The 19,625-nt window shown below is 33.9% G+C and overlaps 1 protein-coding gene across 1 annotated transcript in view; it reads left to right on the plus strand.

Moving 5' to 3' along the window:
• SPATA17 (spermatogenesis associated 17) overlaps positions 1-19,625 on the plus strand; it is a 94,639-nt gene that overhangs the window by 25,035 nt on the left and 49,979 nt on the right. The window contains exon 6 of the mRNA XM_010562156.1: positions 15,373-15,496. Coding sequence (XP_010560458.1) covers positions 15,373-15,496 — 124 coding nt within the window. The remainder of the gene's footprint in view (positions 1-15,372; positions 15,497-19,625) is intronic.

Genomic DNA, 19,625 nt, shown 5'->3' on the forward strand with positions numbered 1-19,625 from the left:
CTAATATACTTGTGCACTCAGATTAAGCTGGCTTTGAGTATTTCACATCTCTAGAATGCCACAAAACAACACAACATGATACATGAACTAATGCATTTTTTCTTATTTGTCTTATAGCTGTATTCATCAGAATATATGCATTATTACAGTGTCAGTGCTAGTAAAGAACCAAGTTTCTCCACAAATAGCAATAGAACCACAGTAAAACAGAGATTGATTTTAAGAACTCCAGAGTGGTATAATGCCTCCCCTTGCCCGCCCCATTCCCCCCCCCCCCAAAAGCCCACAACAACAAAAACCCAACAGAATACACACTAGAAGTTTATAATTTCAAAAGTTTGTTTAAACTGTATTCTTTCTGGAATTATGATGTAATTCTAAACTGAACTACAATTTATGGTTCTCAGTCTTATCTTCTAGAATAATGCTGACAGAATTTTTTTATTAAAAAGTACCTGAAATCACATTGCAAGTCCTTCTGAGATGATATGTTTTTACCTCTTGGTCTCCAGAACCAGGAGTTATGCTTAATTTTCTCCTCTTTCATTAAGGAGGAGCCTGTATCAAATTAACACTGACTTGTTTCTAAGAGAAACTTCAGAGGAAGTTGCCATGAAACTTTGGACATTCTGTTAGTTTCTTGTAAGACTATCTTATAGGAGTTATTGAACAAAGTTTGTTTCCTTCTCTGTCCATCTTCACCCTATTTTTTTTTTAAGTACAAGACACTATTCTTACTAAAGGGTTTTCTCAACCAGTAGCCACATCTTTACCATTCAGCTTTAATACAAGCCGTCCTTATTTAATAGCTGCCCTCATTTAGTAGCCAGACCTTTATCATTTGTCTTTACTGTGAAAACCCCAGGAGAAAGTAAACTTAATAGAAGCTGCCCCAGTTTAAAGCCATAGAGGGATGTAATTAAGTTTAACAGAAATTGATTTAACAGAAATTGACCTAAAATACAATTAAATAATAATAGTCATATTATGTGTGAGTTTTCACTCACTTAACAGACTGCTTATCCTAACTTAAGGCACTGTTTTTGTATGAACTGAAGAGAACTGTCGGCTTTAGCTTCTAGACTGGCTGAGAAGCGTGTGGGGTTTCCTCCAGCATTCCCATTACTTCCCAGTGCTACGGAACCAATAGGTGTGATGGCTGCTGGTGTCCTCAGTAGTTTCCCTAGTAGATAAGTTGAGAAGTGATTCAAAGAGTCCTTTGACAGATGGCAAAAGAATGAATTTGAACTCTGAACTCTGTCTACATAAGGACATATTCAGATTTTTCTTGACATTTGTACAGTTTAGCCTCAATGTAATGGTGAAATGAGTTTATTAGTCCTGAATTCTGTTTTTTCTGCAAGATTTAGGAAGTTCTAAACCAACAAATTAGAAAATCTGTTCTTAAATATTTATTTTACAAAATTTTGCTATTTAGATTTTAGTAATAATCTTCATCTGTAACATCCATTTGTATTTAAATAAATACCAATGCATACTGTATTCTATCTGAATATGGATTAGTTGGGTGGTTGCATGTATAAACGCATGCATTAAAATAAACTCCATTACTTCTTAGTGATGTTGGTGTATTTAATTTTAAGGGAAAATACCTTGTTTTGAAACATTCTTAAAGCTGCATTTAACATCTCTAAGAGCTGGCAAAATGGTTACAAGGGGAAATATGCCAAAAGCAATTAGCATAAGCTATAACTCCATATGATGCATTAGAATTTTGTTTTATGTGAAACAGTTTCCAATCCTTGATAAGCAAATGGACATTACTTCACATAAATTAGCATGCTGGTGCCATTATATCAGAAGAATTTATGGATGATGTCAGTTGCCCAACTGTGTGATTAACTGGTAGTTCTTTGACTAAGGTTATCTACACACTGGCCTTTAAACTACAGTAAAGCAACTTTACTATATGTCAGGTGTGCAGCTAGAGATAAGATTTTGGGATGTAGTGCTCCATTTACTGATGAATGGCACCATTTAAATTTTTCCCTAGGCACAGAACTCAGTAAGATAGCAGTATCAGAAAACTAACAAAGCAGCGGCAAAGTACTGGCATTGGGGTTGTTATATAATCAAGGTAGGCAGTATAGCTTTCTTGGCTATTGAATAAACACTGACTTAAATGTAGCAAACTAAGACCCGAGTCTAGCTTTAGCAAGCACTATAGTGTATGTAAACACTGTTATGATTATAAATCGTGAATTTCACACACTTGGAGGATTGACACCAAATTCTTCTTTCCATTGTTGTTGGCTTTAGTAGTGAAAAAGCCTTGGGAGTGACCCTAAAGAGTGTGACTTTCATCCAAGTTTGACTAGCTGTTCTATCAGCAGATTTAGTATCAGTTATCATTAAAGCTTTTTGGTCTTCAAGAAATGTCAGGAAGTAGATAAAGCAAAGTGATAAAAATCACTTCCTTGGCAATACGTTTATTCACAAATCCTTTGTGCAGTCTGACTTTTATAATCTTAATGAACAATGAAATACAGTACTGTTACATGTTGCTGGTGATCTAATCCAATGTTTAGCTATTCTGCAAATAAGCCTGAGCATGTAGTACTGAAAAAAGTAAGAATATCTTGCTTATTCTTGATTACTAGAGCATTACTGAGGTCTATTTACTTTTAACATCACAAGTACTTTGCTTCTTAAAACTTCTGAGGTATTGCTATTTTGCATGAAGTAGGCTTGACATAAATCATCTGTTGTCACCGTAATATGAGAAGAACTTGCTCAGCCTCCATCTGTCTGTTCTTTTCTGAGAAAGATAAGTCCAGGTGCTGGCCATTTTCTCAAGTGTCAAAGTGTTTTGAAGAATGTATATATTGTCTTATAATTCAATTAAAATGTTCCTCCTCATTGACTGCAGAAGCAATTGATTCTGTAGTCTATTTTCAATTAGTGCCAAAGCCTTTCAGACAGCTCCTTGGAATTCTTGCAACAATAAAACCCTCATTTTTGTAATGTTGTCTTTCACTTGATGTTTAATTAACTAATTTATCTTCAACCCATCTTCTTTTCCTTGTCTTCAAAGATATCTAGATGAAATACATTATGCTTTTAACTTATTTACCTGTAATTAGAATTTTCTGAATGTAAACTTATCCTGTCAGCTTTCTTTGGGAGCCATAGAAATAGAGACAAGTGCCAAATATGCTTTCTTTTATTTAAATATTCATATTGAGTGGCAGGGCACAAAATTTGAGTCATCTATGCCTTTTCCAGAGGATTTTAGGTATAACTGCTAGATCTTGTAGGAAACTTAGAGCTGTAATCCACTGAGGATCCCGGAATACTTCCATAGCTACAAACCTGATGCTAGGATGAGTAGGCTATAAAAAATGAGTTATTTGATTCTTCTCTGTGATTTGACCTAGTTTCCATTAAACAATATTAAGACGCTCATATTAACTTAAGTGGGAGTTAGACCAGAGAAAAGCTTTAAAATTATCATCTTAAAAAGACTCACATCTGGTTAAAATATTCTCTACAGTCATGTATTTTGTGCTGGTTGCTCCTTCTAAAATATGTTGTCCATAAACCCAGCTTTCTTCAGAGATTCTGAGCATAAAAACCCTCTTTGACAAGTCAGTCCATTTTTAGGTCTTCTCTGCCTACCTTTATACCTATTAAGACAGTTTCATTTACATATATGCTTTTATACAGCATGTATGCTTATATACCTATAGGCTTTTAATAATGCATTTTGTGAAACAAGACATTTTAGATGGACTTTTGTCTTTTTAGTTTGCTCATGAAATTGAAATGAACTGGCTAAAGCTACACAGCATGCAATGCCCTGTTCTAACTCCATAGGAATGCATTTTCTGAATGTAGTGAGATTAAGGTAGGAACCATTACGATTACACAGTAAGCTGAATTTCCAATGCAGATTCACCTAGACATACCTCATGTGCCTTATTCTATTCATGTCTCTCTTGAGCAAGTGGTGAAAGCAGTCTTACCGTGTTTTTAGCTAGTTCAGTGTGATATAGATCAAGTTTTGCAGATAAACTTGAATATTGTAACGTAAGTAACTGGTTAGATTGTAGTCTTTAAAAATATGAAGGCTGTATTTTCTCATGTATTTTTGTATAGCACTAAACACACCATTAGGAGTAACAGGTTAAACATTAAGCTTTATTTCACTTGTATCCAAAGGAAAATTTTTAATCTGAGTATGTAGAAATTTGAGAACCTTGCATTCACTCATTGGACCAAACAGTCTGTGGTGTAGCTGATTGCTTTTGGTGAAGGTAGAATAAAACAGGTGTGACAACATAGTATTGTAGAATAACAATAGTTTTATACCTGTGAGCTTTGAAGGCACTGTAGTGTCTAGATAGTTTTTTTATTTTGAAATAGGTCTGTTAGAATTACTGACAGCTCATAAAACATTTTCTGCAGACAAAGACTGACTAATCTTAGCATTTCATATTGTCTTGTATAGACAGACTTCAGTGTCTTATATTTTGTCTGAAGTAGGATCTTCACTGTAAAATAAGTAGAAAAGGGGAAGAGGTACAGTTTCATTAAGCTCTAACATATCATTGACTGTCAGGTAGGTCTTGTTATGCTGTCCATCCTCATTTAACTATCCCACAAGATCTCTTAATGAAGTTAAGCCCCAAGTTCACTCCAGTAATTCTGTGGCAAGAGTTTGTGCAATGTAACAATTCATCACTTGTCAGGAAGGCACTTTTAGTTTATACATTTAATAAGGGCATCCTCTAGCTTGGTTAATTAGAAGTGAACAGTTTGCATATTTACTAAATGCGGAGTGTCATTGCCACCACGGCCTATTGCCTACATGAATTATTTCTCTATCTGCAATAAACAGCTGGGTAATTATTACTGCCATAATCAGATAAATTCCCTCTGTAAGGCTTTTCTTACATGGCAATTCTTTGAAGTCATCCAAAGCTGAACAAAATTTATGAACTCCAGCAGCTAGGCCACTTTTTCATAGTGTAGTGTCCCTGTTCCCTATTTCAAGGACATGTAGAGTATCATAAATATTGTGTAAATTAGGAGGATAAATATGATTACCTAAAGATTACATATTAATAAACTTGATTTTCAAAATATAATTTTCAGGTTGTAACTGATTAAATTATAGCAGTTCTGGTTTTATCTAATTGTAGAGACATGACAGGCCATCTATATACAGGCTATACTAGGTTATCAGGGAAGAGCTCTACCACTTGAAGACTAAAGGCTCATGAAAAAGTATATAAATATTTTTCATGTGCCTTTTGGAGACCTAGTCATTTCAGCTGTTTAGGTCATTAGCAGTATGACAAATTTTATGTGCCATTTACTCAACTCACTAAAGCAATTTTTTTTGTCATTAAAACATGTTTCCTTTTTGGTGTGAGATTTTCAGTTTAATAATGAAGCATAGAATTTGAATGCATGAATTTATGTGTTACATTAGAAAATTAGATATTTCTTTTGTTTGTAGAAACAATTTGTATACAAATGATTATGTCAACTAAGCTTGCTCTATGCTATCCAAATATTCCATCTCACACGTGAGTGTATCTACAGATACATCAGTGACTACTTAATTTACACAGTGCTGGAATGTAGCTTATTTTTGACTTGTCCAAAGAAACAAAAGAAAATCAAAAGATGTGTCAATTTTTTTTTAATTAACTCACAACAGTCCATTTGATTTAATAATACAGGTTTTTTTATCATAATTTAAGATGCTGTGTCCGAGTGCAACCAGAAAATTGCCATTAGCTGCTCTCACATACTTCATAATTCCTTATTAAGTACGTAACATAATTCTCAGAGATAGCAGGAATATTAAGGAAGACCAAACTAAGTAAGGTGTTCTTTGGCACTGCCTTACCCAATGGAAGGCTTTTGAGTCTAGACTGCTTTTTTCATTTCCCATTTATGTGGGAGAAATAGAGACTACAGTGGTGATGACCTTTAAAAAGAGCCACATTACAGTTGTGTTTTGTTATTAGAAGTGTGGTTATCTATGCATCCCATTTTTGCAAGTTCATGATCTGATATTTGATGGAGGATGTGAAGGCTTACTGATCTTTCTTTGATATTTCAGAATTTTTTATGGTGGAAAATTATGGTCCTTCCCTTTATATTGGTATATCCTATAATATCACATGAAGTATCATAGAATTGCATGAGATGCAAAGCAGTATACAGACTCTCATAATCACTTTTTTGTTGTTGTTTTAAAAGAAAAATGTCCAAAATGAAAAAAAGGTTTTTTTTTAAAAAGAATTAATAGTCTTAGTTAATTATTTTTTATTTTCTAGATCATTATAAATAGAACCTTCTGTTATCTAAGAAGAGTTAGTTCTCTTAAGTATTCACTCAGAGAAGAAAACAGAAAAACTAATTATCTTCTATCTTTACAGTCTAGAACAGTAATGAGGAATAACAAAAAAAGTGTTGTGGGTTTTTTTTTCTAGTGATGCTCAAAATAATATTATTCTGTATCAGATGATCTAGTCTGACTTCATATCTATCATCAATATCATATGTATCAATAACAAATTTATAACAATATCTATAAAAAGCCCATTAAACTTTGGCTGAACAAGCTGGTCTTGATTTAAGAACATCAAAAGACAGAAAATACCCTTTTTATTCTACTCCAGGAGTTAATTACCTTTGGTGTTCAAAGTATGTCCATATTTCCCCATTAAAATAGTTTCATTTTATCTTTGAACCATTGCTTCTTTTTATATCCTCCTCTACTAGACTGAAAACTCTTTTAATATTCAGAATCCATGCATTAATCTAGCCACCTTTTAGTGCTAAACATAAATATAAACAATGGAGGTCATTGTAAGATATTGTCTCTCTGCTTAAAATAATTTTTGTGACCATTTTGGACAGACTTTCAAACATCCTTTAAAATACTATCAGCACCAGAACTCAGCACAGTTATGATGCATAAGAAAAAAAAAATTCCTTCTGATGTATTGTCAGCTTATGCATTGATTTATATACATTTTCATCACAGTATCATTAAAGAGCTTCTTCATCTCTATGAATCCTACTCAGAATACCCCCTTTAAAAGACATAGTCCCTCATACTGTGAGCATGATTTTTTTTAAGCTGTGTGAAACTTTTACTTATTATTATCTCCCTTTCAAATTCTTCAGACTCTTCACCTTGTAGGCATAATTACATGAATCCACTAAGCTGTTTATCCTTGACAGTGAAGCTAAATCCTAATGTTTTACCTTGAACTTTATAGTTCCTACTGCCTTCAAACCAAATCAATATGACAAAGTATTTCAAGAAAGCAACATTTTCCACCTCTTTTCTCCAAGTAGGCTATTCTTTTCTTGTCCAATTAACTAGCTGATTACAAAATGTTTACAGCCTCATCTAACAAACTAATTTCATCTTTCAGCTTGCATGACACCCGAAATGATGCAGGACTCATTAGCCTACTTGTACTTGGTGGTGGGAGGCCTCACCACCCTCTAGCATTGTGCTTAGCTATTTTAGAAGGGATCTAGTACTCAGATCAGAAATTTATGTGCCTAGGTATAGACAATAGAATCTAAATGATGGATGTACCCTTCAGGCATGAATTTGATCTATAATAAATAACACTTATTGAACTTTATCAAACTATTGTAAATCTATAATTAGTTGTAGTCTGGTTTATATGGTAGTACCCAAATTTCAGAGAATAGACTTTAATTATGAGTGTAATTTCTTGGATGTCATACTAAAAAATGCCTGATTTTTTAGGGTGTTGATTACTTGAAAGTTTTCAAGACAATAAGAGATAAGATTTCCTAGCATTTCTGAAAATTGGGATCTAGTTGGTAATTTCAGTTTAGCAATTAGCCACTGCTGTGAAATCACATACTTACAAGTAGCATTGCAGTATTTAAAAATGCATCAGATCTCTCCCAAAATAATTGCATTTGCTATATAAAAAATAAACTCATTTGCTGTGTCTTTCATAATGTTTTACGCTTCATTAAAAATTACATCATAGGTGCTCAAGTGGCAACACTGTTCCATGAATATGGAATTTGAGAATACCATCAGGTACCGTGAAAATCACTATGAAGTTGTGAGATTTGGCATTACTGCTCTGCTATACATAATGGATCAATACATAAAAAGCTCTTCTTGCCTTGCCATTGTAAAACCTGTTTAATGTGAACAAAGTGTACCATTTTATTTGCAAACATATGCAGACTTTTATATTAAAGTAAGTGAAAAATGTGAGTTAGGGAGTAGACCTCAGTCAAGTTGTTTCATAATACCCTGAGAAGGAAAATCAACTTAGCTGATGACCTTTAAGAAGTTACAACATCATGTTTGCTTTCTAAATCACATAATGTTGAATATTGTAAATGTTGCCAAGTAACATATATTAAAGTAAAAGGAATACAGATATGTCTACATTGTCCTGCACTGCAGCAGAGAGATAACAGTTAGCTTAAATGAGTTCATTCTAGTACTGGGAACAGCTTAACTGTAGCAAAACATAGCAGTGTGCTTTCCTCTAGTTATTACTGTGCAGATGGTAGCATATATAGTCTTCTGGGAATTGCAGTGCCAGAAGATAACAGATACTTTCACATGACATTCACTAGAAAACTTCCAATGGTATTTGGCTGTGGTTAGACATCCTCTTTTATATGTTGCTGAAAAAATTAAGAACATGACTGCTCTTAGCAGCTTAGCACTGACACTGTGCTGGAAATGACCACTGCTGCTAAACTGCTATCCGAATAATTTGTGGTAGTGCTCTGTTATCCATTCTGGGCCAGATCAGCTTTTTTAACCCCAAATCCTAATTTTACTGTTGAAGTTAATAAATCAGGCTGTTCTTCAATGAAGGGGTCAATAGCAAACAGTGGAGTGAAAACATTTTTCCTGTTATGGTTAGCTTTATTAGTATAGACCTGAGCGTAAATAAGGTTGAACCAGCATACTTGGATCCAGTTTCTCAGCTAACAAAAGCTTCATTGTTGTAATTACTCTTATGCCACATCCATAATGGGCAGGGTTTACAGTTTAATTAAATCAAAGTAGTTAAGCTAACAAAACATCATCGTTTAAATCAGACCTTTTACAAAAATTATTTTTAACTTCAAAGCATTTTGTGCTGCCAATGAGTATGAAGTAAATTCAGCTTAGGGATTTATACACACAAGGGAAAAACATTTGGACCAATAAGTTTGCATGTTTCCAGAAAATGGAATAATTCAAAAAGATTATATATTACCAAAAAAGTAGGTTTTAAATAGGTGTGAGGAAAAATTCTGTATGAGTTGTTATTGAAACCTTAATTAGAAGATTCTGTATAATGGATTAGGGAAAATACTCCCTTTTTAGATACAAACTGGCTCTGCAATCAGTTTTTTGAAAAGCTGTTGGACTCTTTTGAGTAACTGCAGCAGTGGAAATTGGAAGGGCAAGAAGGATAAGAAGGATACATCAGTCTGTTCTTCCCTATCGTCTGATACATGCTGTGTCCTGATCTCCTGATCTGCACAAGGTATTCATTCACTGTATGCCCTTCACCATTATGTTCATCACATTTCCTACGTAGTATATTGATCACATTGTGGACTTTGACAGTTGAACTGGTATGTCACTTAATTCCATTGGCAGTGTACACTATGTGATTAAGGAAAGGTGGGCAGAATATGTTCTACTATGCACAAATTACAACGGGATTTTAAGGTGTAATGAATTTCACTCTGCAAAGAAAATATAGGGTGTTTTTGCATGCCTACACATTAGCTTTATTTTATTTTTTTTCATTCTAAGGAGTCATGTTAGTTTCTGTTCACTGCACTGCAGTGACAGAGCAGTACCATTTCTCCAGATTTTGAAGAGAGTGTCATGATTAAGTTATCAAATGGATTGATTTAAACATTCACATGTAAAATTAGTAAGAATTTTGGACACCCATTTGTGGTAGGTCTCCTAGGCAGTAAGATACTTTGTACCACTAATAACTGACTGCCTCTTGGAGCACCTGTTTCACTGCAACTTGAGATTAAACATTTTGGTCAAGGGATTCTGTCAGGATACACACAGGAGTATACATCATGGTAGAGAGGAGTAAGTGGGTTACAGAGCTGCTCTATTATGCTCAGTAAATCTGAACATGTTAATTCAAAAAATCAGAAAAAGGTTGAGGATGATCAAGCTGATGGTACATAGCTCTAACATAAGTATGTAGTATGTGTGTTCTGTTAAAACTTTGCCTTTAAAGTACACAGCTCTCTCAAGCTAGTCTATATGTATATTTCATTTTTTCCCGAATATAATAGATTAAGTCAAATGATATTATCATGGCAGGTCACATTCCATTCTCATCTACACCAGTGTAATGTGAAATCAAGTGGCATGCAGTGGTGTACCAAAAGTATTGTCCCACTAATTTCATTTTCACTTCCATATTCTGTATTTGAGCAGGGAGGATGATATATAGTCAAGAAGGTAAAATCAATTTAGATTATCTTCTTTTATGCTAAGGTTGCCTACTGCCTATGCTGTAGGAATTTTATGGTTTGGGGTCTGAACTGTTTAAAATCACAATAACTTTATACTCTTTCTGGGTACTCTAGGCAACTATACTTATTATTGATTTTCTCAGATGCCTGTTACTTTAGTTAATATTATAATTTTATGGTTTTCTGGTCAAATGACCACAGAATGCCAGTGAAAATGCTAACAGAATGCGATAGTTTGATAAAGCTCATTAAATGTGAATTTGTGAATAAATGTCTGAATTTGTAAAATGATGCAGTTCTATGCAGAGTTTTTAAAATCTTTATATTGCTGAAATCCTCACTTGAAAACCTTTCCAAAAGTGCCAGGAACAGTATTATGTGTATTTTTAACCTTTATACAGACAGACGGAACATTGTCAATGGAATTTGCATCTTGTAGCTGGAGCCACCACCACTGTCAACTGCATAATGAAGTATCAGAATATCAATAGCTTACCTTGTCATATGAAAATGTTTTATTTTCAAACTATATAAAGCCAATAATTTTACCATTAACAAGTCAATAGCTACTTCACATATTTGTTACAGAAGATCATTTTTATTTGTGGGCTTTGAGCACATATGTTGATAATCCTATGCCTATTTTCAATTACACGAAACATTCCCTATGACAGGGAAAACACACTTTGTGTTACCCAGTTTATTCACTTTTTTAACAAAAGAACGCTTCCTAAACTTGCGCTAATAAACATTGATACTCTTGTGATTTGTTGAATAATTTTCAGATCATGATAAGACACTATATTGGTCAAAACTTACACATATTTCCTCTACAATGATATTGCATAAAAATCTGTGTGGGAGGAACTCTGATTGGACTAAGCTTATACGGGAAGCCAAGTTTGTAAGAAGATGCAGTAGGTGCTGTTAATATACTGAGATAAGATTTAAGATAATGAAAATTCATATGCTAAAACAATTATCTGCTTTTTCAGTTATAACAGTTTAATAAGCAGTACTATTCCAACTATGAGACATGCAACAGACAGATCATTTATACAAATAGAATAAGATTATTAATTAACCTAAAACATGGTTTGCATTTACAGAACTCTTTTTCTCCCCCAAACTTTGGTGAAACTTTAAAAACTTAGACCAAACAGTATGCGCATATTCAATTCTCCTACTTCACACTGAACCATGAAAGGTTCATCCTGAAGCAAATGTGGTCAAGAGTCCACAGGGTATCATGCATCATACATAGCTAGTATTCATAATATCATGTAGTCCCAAGAAAAGATTGCTAACTATTGCTCAATGAATCTAAGATATGTATGAACAAAAAGAAGGCTGGCAATAAGTGTAAGGGTTTAATCCAAAGATCATTTAATTTCAATGAGTTTTCAATTGACTTTAATGGAATTTGGATTTATTTTCTCTGGGAAGGCATACATGTAGAAGGTCACGAGCATGAAACTTCTCAATAAACACATTTACATGTAAACTATCTGGAAGTCTAACTCTATTTGGAAGTCTAAGTTTATGTCTTAGTATCACTTATGGCTATACACATTCTTCTGTATGGTAACAGTGAAAGCCCCCACACAGGGCATAACGTGTTAGTATTAATCTGCTAATGTGTGAAATAGTAGTATATTCATATCCAACTGCTTTTAGATTCTCTGCTTTGTTGCTCCTATTCAAATTCTTGAAATTATGGTAAAAGATGTGAAAGTTTCAGGTTCAAATAGCTTTAGAATAAATCTATATTTATGCTATAACATCTATGTTTTCCAGTCAAGCAATGTTTGGACTACTACATACCCCTTATTTGTACTGCCTCTTAGGAGAGAATCATCTTGGGAGCTATTTACCCCAAGACAGAATTGTCTGCATGTTCTGTACAACTGTATAGAACAGTATAATACAGGATAGAAATATTTTAGCACAACAGACAAAATGTGTAGGCTGCAAAAATGTGTTGAAAATTATTTGTAACTGCTTAAAACCCCCTAAACTTTTAAATGGATTATGGTACAGCATTAAAGAGGATGTGTGATAATCAGGAAGGATCGTGATGATTTGGATGATAGTACTGTCTAAAAAGATCATGAATTACATTGAACTTCAACAAGTATTTTGGACTTCATTTAATTTCAGCAAATAATGATTATTAATCATTCATTCAAGGTAATCTGCTAAATTCAGATTAATGACAATGGAAAACATTTTGCATCCCTTTATCATTACATCTGTAATACAAAATTTATATTTTCATCATTATTTGGGGGTTTTCATCACCAGTTGTGTTATAAATAACAAAGCTTCCACATCCACTGTTGTGAAGAAGTACATGAGTATATAAGAACATGAATAAACTGCAGTACTATGTTGATAGACATTTCATCAGTTATAGATAGCTGTCCTAAAGCTGAATAGAGGACTCTGTAATCAAAAAGGAGCAAGAAATAGTATAAAATATGTAAAGCATGGATCATACACTCTGGTATTGAAGGTGAAGTGGCATAAAAGAACACGGTTGATACTACATGCGTTGTCCATTTATTAATTTGTTTATGATTGATTGATACAGAACAAAGAGTTTCCAAGTAAAAATGCTTATGTACCTACATGCAGTGACTCTGAAATCTGTACTTTAAGGACAAAGAAAGGTCGCCAATCTCTCCAACTCCTAGTTCTTTGTCAAAAATGGACACAGTTAATGAGGTTTGTTTGGTACAGCACAAATTCTCAGACACAGATAGAGATCCTTTCAATGGAAACAAATTTGTTTGGCTTTACCAGGTTACTTAGCGATTAATAATAGCCTTGAGATGCAGGTCAGAAAGGTCATCGTCCCCCCTTGCCAACACAATCTAAATTGTGCAGCTAGTCCGGCTCTGCGGGCTTTGAGGCCCCAAAACGCTATGCATAAAGTAAAACAGGCTATTTTCCAACTTCTTTTTTCATATTAATAAGCAATTTTCAAGAGAAGGGTGGCAAAATGGGGGCCATGCCACTCTAAGTAATTCATTTATTTTGCAATTTAATCTTACGTTGGAAAAAAATTACACTGCTGCAAAAGCATAGCATGGTGATTTTTAAACGTCAGTGTGTTTCATAAGTAACCTTGTATGAAATATTGTATTAGCAGCCTTTAACAGTAAACTGCAACAAAAAATATTTCCAGAGATTGAAACAGACCTATACATCTTTTCTGATCTTTATTTCCTTTTCTTTCTATTTTTTCTTCTACATTTGAAATAAAACATGTTTAATTACTTAATAATTTACTTATTTTAGTTGATAAAAACTTGAAAGATAGCATGAAACAAATAAAAATTCTACATTGCAACTTGTATTTAAGAATGTGATTTCATAGTGTTCATATTTATGAAGCAATTACTGCTCTTTCACACATTTTGATGAACTAATTTAACATTATGATAATTAAAATATTAAGAATAGGTTTAAGTCACAATCTTAAAAACACTTTCAGGAGCAATATGACTTCCCCATGGGATTATTCATATCAGCAAACTTATTCATGTGCATATTTTGACAGGATTTGACCCTTGTCCTAAAATGTCTTATTTGGTACTCATTGAAACAACTGAGACTATTAATGTGGACCTCTCTAAATAATATGTTTTGCAGGAATATTTGAATTATCCAGATATGTGAATAGTATATTATTCTTTGCTTTTTATTTTATCATATATACACATGCTTAAAAAAATAAAGACTAGAATTTACACAGTTAACTTTTAAACAATCTAAATCCTTGACTGAATATGCTTGGTGTCTTTGGCACCAGGTTAATTTGAACTAGCCATTTCTTAATAACAAAAATAACAAATGTTAATCAAACTAACCTTTTTTAACTGGGTCAAAAAAATTCCATACACGTGCACTGTGCACAATAGCACGCAATTTTGTTTCTTATAGAACATTAATTCACTCCACTGTTTGCATAATTTATGGCAAGCCTGGCTCTATGAAAAAAAGCCATTGAGGAGGAAATCTATGCCTATTTTCTGTTGAAATTTTCCTCTAAACATTCAGTTAAAATAATGAGTTTTCCCCACTCTTTGAGAGCTGGTTTTAGATACAGTTCCTTATTTCATTTACGATGAAAGAATTTTCTATGACCTATTGGATATACAGACCCACCCATTTAGATGATGCTATGCGTTTGCAAACCTCTGTCATGCAGTGGCTCATGAAGCAGTTACGCTCTTGTTTCTTGTGGTGGCCTGTACCATTGTTATCAGACCAGAGTAGAAAGTGACCTGTGCAAGAAGTCTAATGGTATGGAAATTCCTCTTAAGGACATTGCACACATAAAAGGTTTACATCCAGTTCTTCTTTATGCCTACATTCTCAACCTTACAAAAGGCTCAAGGATCTAGGAGTGAGGAGGTGTTGCAAGGCACTAGCTGAAACATAAGTGAGCAACTTTTATTTTGAAATCACTTGCAGAAAAATCACTAAATTATAATAACTTCTGCTTAGGGAAATTCAAACTAAAAAGTCTCTTAAAGACAAAAAAGGACATCTATGAATGCTATTTTATCAAGCTCTAAAAATACATAGGTTGACATATTCTTCAAAAGAGTAAGTAATATGAACTAATATACTGTTCATAGTTTTTATCATTTTAATCCTATTTCTTCACAGTTATATCCATGTAGAATCCTGCTGCTGTGGAACTGAATGAATGGTAATTTTGCATTCCAGTGGTGTCAGTATACTGCTAATACATAACAGCAGAATGCTGTGAAGCTATAAAAGGGTTAAAGTAAAACAAAACATTAGTACATCTTTTATTGTTGTGATATAATTAGCAGACTTATTTTATTACAGGAATGAACTCCAAGAGTACACTGAGATGAAGGAAAATGAAGAGAAAAGGAAGGACCTAGAAAAGAAAGAAAAGGAAAAGAAATACCAAGCCCGAAAGATGCATTACCTCCTTAGCACTGAGCAGGTTGGTATACCTGTCCCTGACAGCTCATGCAAACCACTTGGGCCCCCAGCCTGACAGAGATAAACTAGCAGGCTGAATGGGACATGACTTGTTGAAAAGATATCACAAAGACACTACTTCGAGTTCAATTTAGTGCTTTTCTATAGGCAAGAGCAGGTACCATGACTATTCTGTGACAGCAGCTTCATAGAGGCGGCATCAGCACTGCTGGCAGAAAGAGTCCAAGTCAGCAGTTTGATCTGCCACTGTGATAACACAACACGAAGGGCATAACCTCGCTTTAAAAACTCATTTTGACTGGCTTATTGTTGTGTTGTTGCACTTGTCAAGAGCTAACAAGTTATTAAGCTGAGAAGGGATTTCATTTTTTTCCTTTTTTTAATTGAGCTAATGCTTGGATTGATGCTGTGTTCTGCTTGTTTTTAGGATAGATTGTAAATGCAGGTTTTCAGCTAAAGCTTTTCCTAGAACTGCCTGAATCAGCTTATTTAGCATGATTGTTTTCACAGAGAAATGCCTCATAAATTTTAAATATTTACTGATTAATTTGTTTTGTATTGATAAAAGTGGTATTTTTTCCAAGCTTCCTTATGTAAGCTGCTTTACAGACAGGTGAATATGGCAGTAGATATATCTTATACAAAATTGATATGGTTGGTAAAGCTTGTGGGTTTGCCTTTTTAGTCCCCTTTTGTAAAAAAAAAAAAAGGTTTTATGTCCATAAATGTTTCGTGACTGGTTGTTCTTCATATGAATAAGGAATTAATGTGCAATCAGGGTATGTTAGTATGAACTAAGTGCTTGCTTTTCATAGGCTGTTAATTGTAACCTGTGTGTAAGAACGGTTAATTCTAAAGAACACAGGAAAAATAACCATGACACTTAGTGACAGAGTATTTAATCTTTTGCTCTGTTTGGGAACCATTTGTGATCTATCCAATAAATACAAATATAGTTGAATTAACTGTAGCTATGAAAACTCCATTTGTACATCAAATTTAAGTAATTTTATTTGCAAAAAAATAGCATAGTAAAATATTAGTAAAAATAACATTAGAAGTGTTCTGAGTGGCTTTTAGACAGGCGAGCTAGTTAATAACTGAAATTAGTTCACAATAATTGATTTGTCCAGATGTAGATCTAACATATTAAGAATAATCTGCACAGTGTTTTTATATTGTTTTAACCTGTAGAAAATTGGGAATTCTTGTTTTGAACAGAACAATTTATGTAAACAAATGCATAAACATTACCTGGAGTACAAAAATTGTCTGGTTAGAGACATTGAGTGACCTGTGGGCTAAAAAGATTTCAGTAAACTTAGTTTAATTCTGATGATACTGGCTTAGCAAGCTGTAACACATGGTTAAGGAATGGCAAGTGGTGCCTTATTTCAGCCGCCCACCTGGGGGACTGCTGGTAGACAGCAGCAGTAACTATTATGTTCTGATGAATTTGGGTTTCTAATTTTACATAATTCCACAGCTACCAGTGTTTTGCAGAACAAAAATATGCTTGGTTTTGCTTTCTGAGACGGTTTGTGAATACTGGGACTCAGAGCCCACAGAATTTTTCCTTTATTACAGAACTGTGCTTCAAGAACCATCTTCTTTTGCAGGTAGTATTTCAAAACATGAATGAGTGTAAATCAATGCAACACCTACAGACAACCTGAAAACTGGCAAAGATATATATGAAGTAAATTACTTATTGCAATCAAAGTCTGTATTCCACAATTGCACATAGTTATAGAATTTGATATCTTGCTAAGATACAGGGCAAATTATTTCAGTGCAGAGTTTTCTGGTTTGATGCTCTGTGTCTCACATTTTACTCTCTATATGCCTGGTCTTCTGATCTGACTACAGCTGCTTCTTGCTGTCTTCAAAGCATAGTTAACTGGATTACTGAGCAAGGTCCATTCATGTCTCAGTAGAAACAGGCATCCAAAGTCAACAGTTTTGAGTGAGTTAAGGAAAAAATATAATTGTAAGCAGGGCACATAGCAAATGAAAACAGGAAGTTGATGAGCTGGACTTATTGTAATGAGTCATGTATTAACTAAAGGCCAATAAGTTGTAGAGGTCATCTGTTAAATTTTGCTACAATCTCCTCCCCTTCCTGCCATGCATATCAAGGTGCAGTGATAGAGTGAGCAACCTCATGCGTCAAGGCTGGAGATGTTCAGGCAGGTTATGTGGACAGCGTTGCAGGATCTGTATTTGCAATAATTGTTTCAAATATATGCTATAGTTCTGAATCTTTTTGTTTTACTACAGGCAAAAAGGGTGAGACAGAATTGTCTCCTTATTGACAGAAGGGAATTAAGGAGTTGTTGCTCCTCAATTTCAGTAAAGCAAAGCATGTCAGGTTCCATTCTCCACTCCCTACAAGCTCAAGCTCAGAAACCCATCTCAGAAGTGTGTTACAGGTTAAAGAGGGAGATGATCAAACATTGTAACATTGCACAATGTAGCAGATGATATAGTGATCTTTTATGGCCTTAAAGTCTATGAATCCTTTATTGATTGCAGAATTTGATCTTCTTATTCCACAGATTATATATGTAAGGTTGTGCCTATTGTTAATTGGTAGCATTGTTTTACATTTCAAAAAGTAAAACTTAAAAATGCTAGTATCAGGAATGTACAGGGGTGTCTAGTATGTCTAGTATGACCTATGATGAAGTCAAAATGTTTGGTCTTTTTCATTAATTAACTTGCTATTCAAGCATTTATTTATTCTATAAACTGTTAACTTTATAAAGAAAAAAAAAAAAGAGGAAGAAATGGTTACCAAACTCTGAATTAGTATGCATTATTTGTTGTTGCTGGTACCAGGTATATACACATAGTCTTATATAGACAGATGTGAGCTTGCTTTGATTACTTTCCAAGCCAATCTGGAGCTATAACATGGGGCTGAACCCAAACTAATTAGCCCTGTTGAGAGCCACGGTATATTAGCTCAAGAATTAATGCAGTTACACAGCTCCTGGTCAGCTCAAAATATGGGCAGAGTAAGCGTGTGCATGCTTTACAGTCATGAGCAAGGAGTTTGATCTGCCTACAAAATATTATATAGCCATACCTAGATTTAAGTTGTTTTGTCTGCAGTTCCCTACCTTTCTGCAGGGGGACGTGTGTGTATTGAGTACCATTGCTATGAAACTGACATTCAGGGAAATCATTGGATGATAAAAAATGTATGGTATTATACTATACCTTACAATTTTCCTATATTTTTTTGCAAACAGTTGGCTGAGTGTATTTTGCCATACAAACTTACCCAAATATGACATTTCCCATTGCTACTTGTAAAAATAGATTGTATTTACACAAACATTTTAATCCACATAAGAACTAAGCAGTTCATTTGAATAAAAGAATGTTAGTATTTTAGCAAAGAAGTTCAAAGAAAAGGAAGTTAAACAAGTTAGGATATTTGCATAATCAATAATTATTGAAAGTAGTAATGTTAATTTGCTGTTATTAATAATATATATTAATAATATAATTATTGACTGTCTTTCTGTGAAAGTACAATGTTATGCATCCTGCCAACTTCAAAACACATTTTTTTGCTTTACTAAAAAACAGCTACATATTTTTTTCTATAGTACCATGCAACACAAATATAACCCTATTTGTAGGCATAAGAGTGGACTTGAAAAAACAAAGTAAATTTTTATTTGGTTCAAATTAAATTAGTTGCCAAATAATGTCTGGAGAAATAAAGCATGAGCTCTAAAACTTCATGGTTATGAAATATTGAGCTTTTAATCAACCTGCTATATAAACCAGTAGTATCTATAACTTCTCAAGTAACATCTTACACACATGAGCTTCTTTTGTTTGAAGGAAATGTCTCCTACATGATTCCCATAATTATGACCCCCCCAACAGTCAAGTCCATGCCCTTCTTATCACGTGAGAAGTTGTGTTGTCTGCTCCACCTACTGGTTGCTTGTTGCAAGAGATTCCAGTGTAAAATACAGCAAGAAATAAATCTGTGAGATGGCAACTGTGGGGCTTCCAAACTAAATTCCATTTTAAAAATAAGACTTTCTACATTTCAGATTTTAAAATTTATATATCTATAACAATGTTTTCCTTGCCTGTTTTTACCT

This window comes from Haliaeetus leucocephalus, unplaced genomic scaffold, assembly GCF_000737465.1.
Source record: "Haliaeetus leucocephalus isolate CR32 unplaced genomic scaffold, Haliaeetus_leucocephalus-4.0 Scaffold156, whole genome shotgun sequence".
Taxonomy (NCBI): Eukaryota; Metazoa; Chordata; class Aves; order Accipitriformes; family Accipitridae; genus Haliaeetus; species Haliaeetus leucocephalus.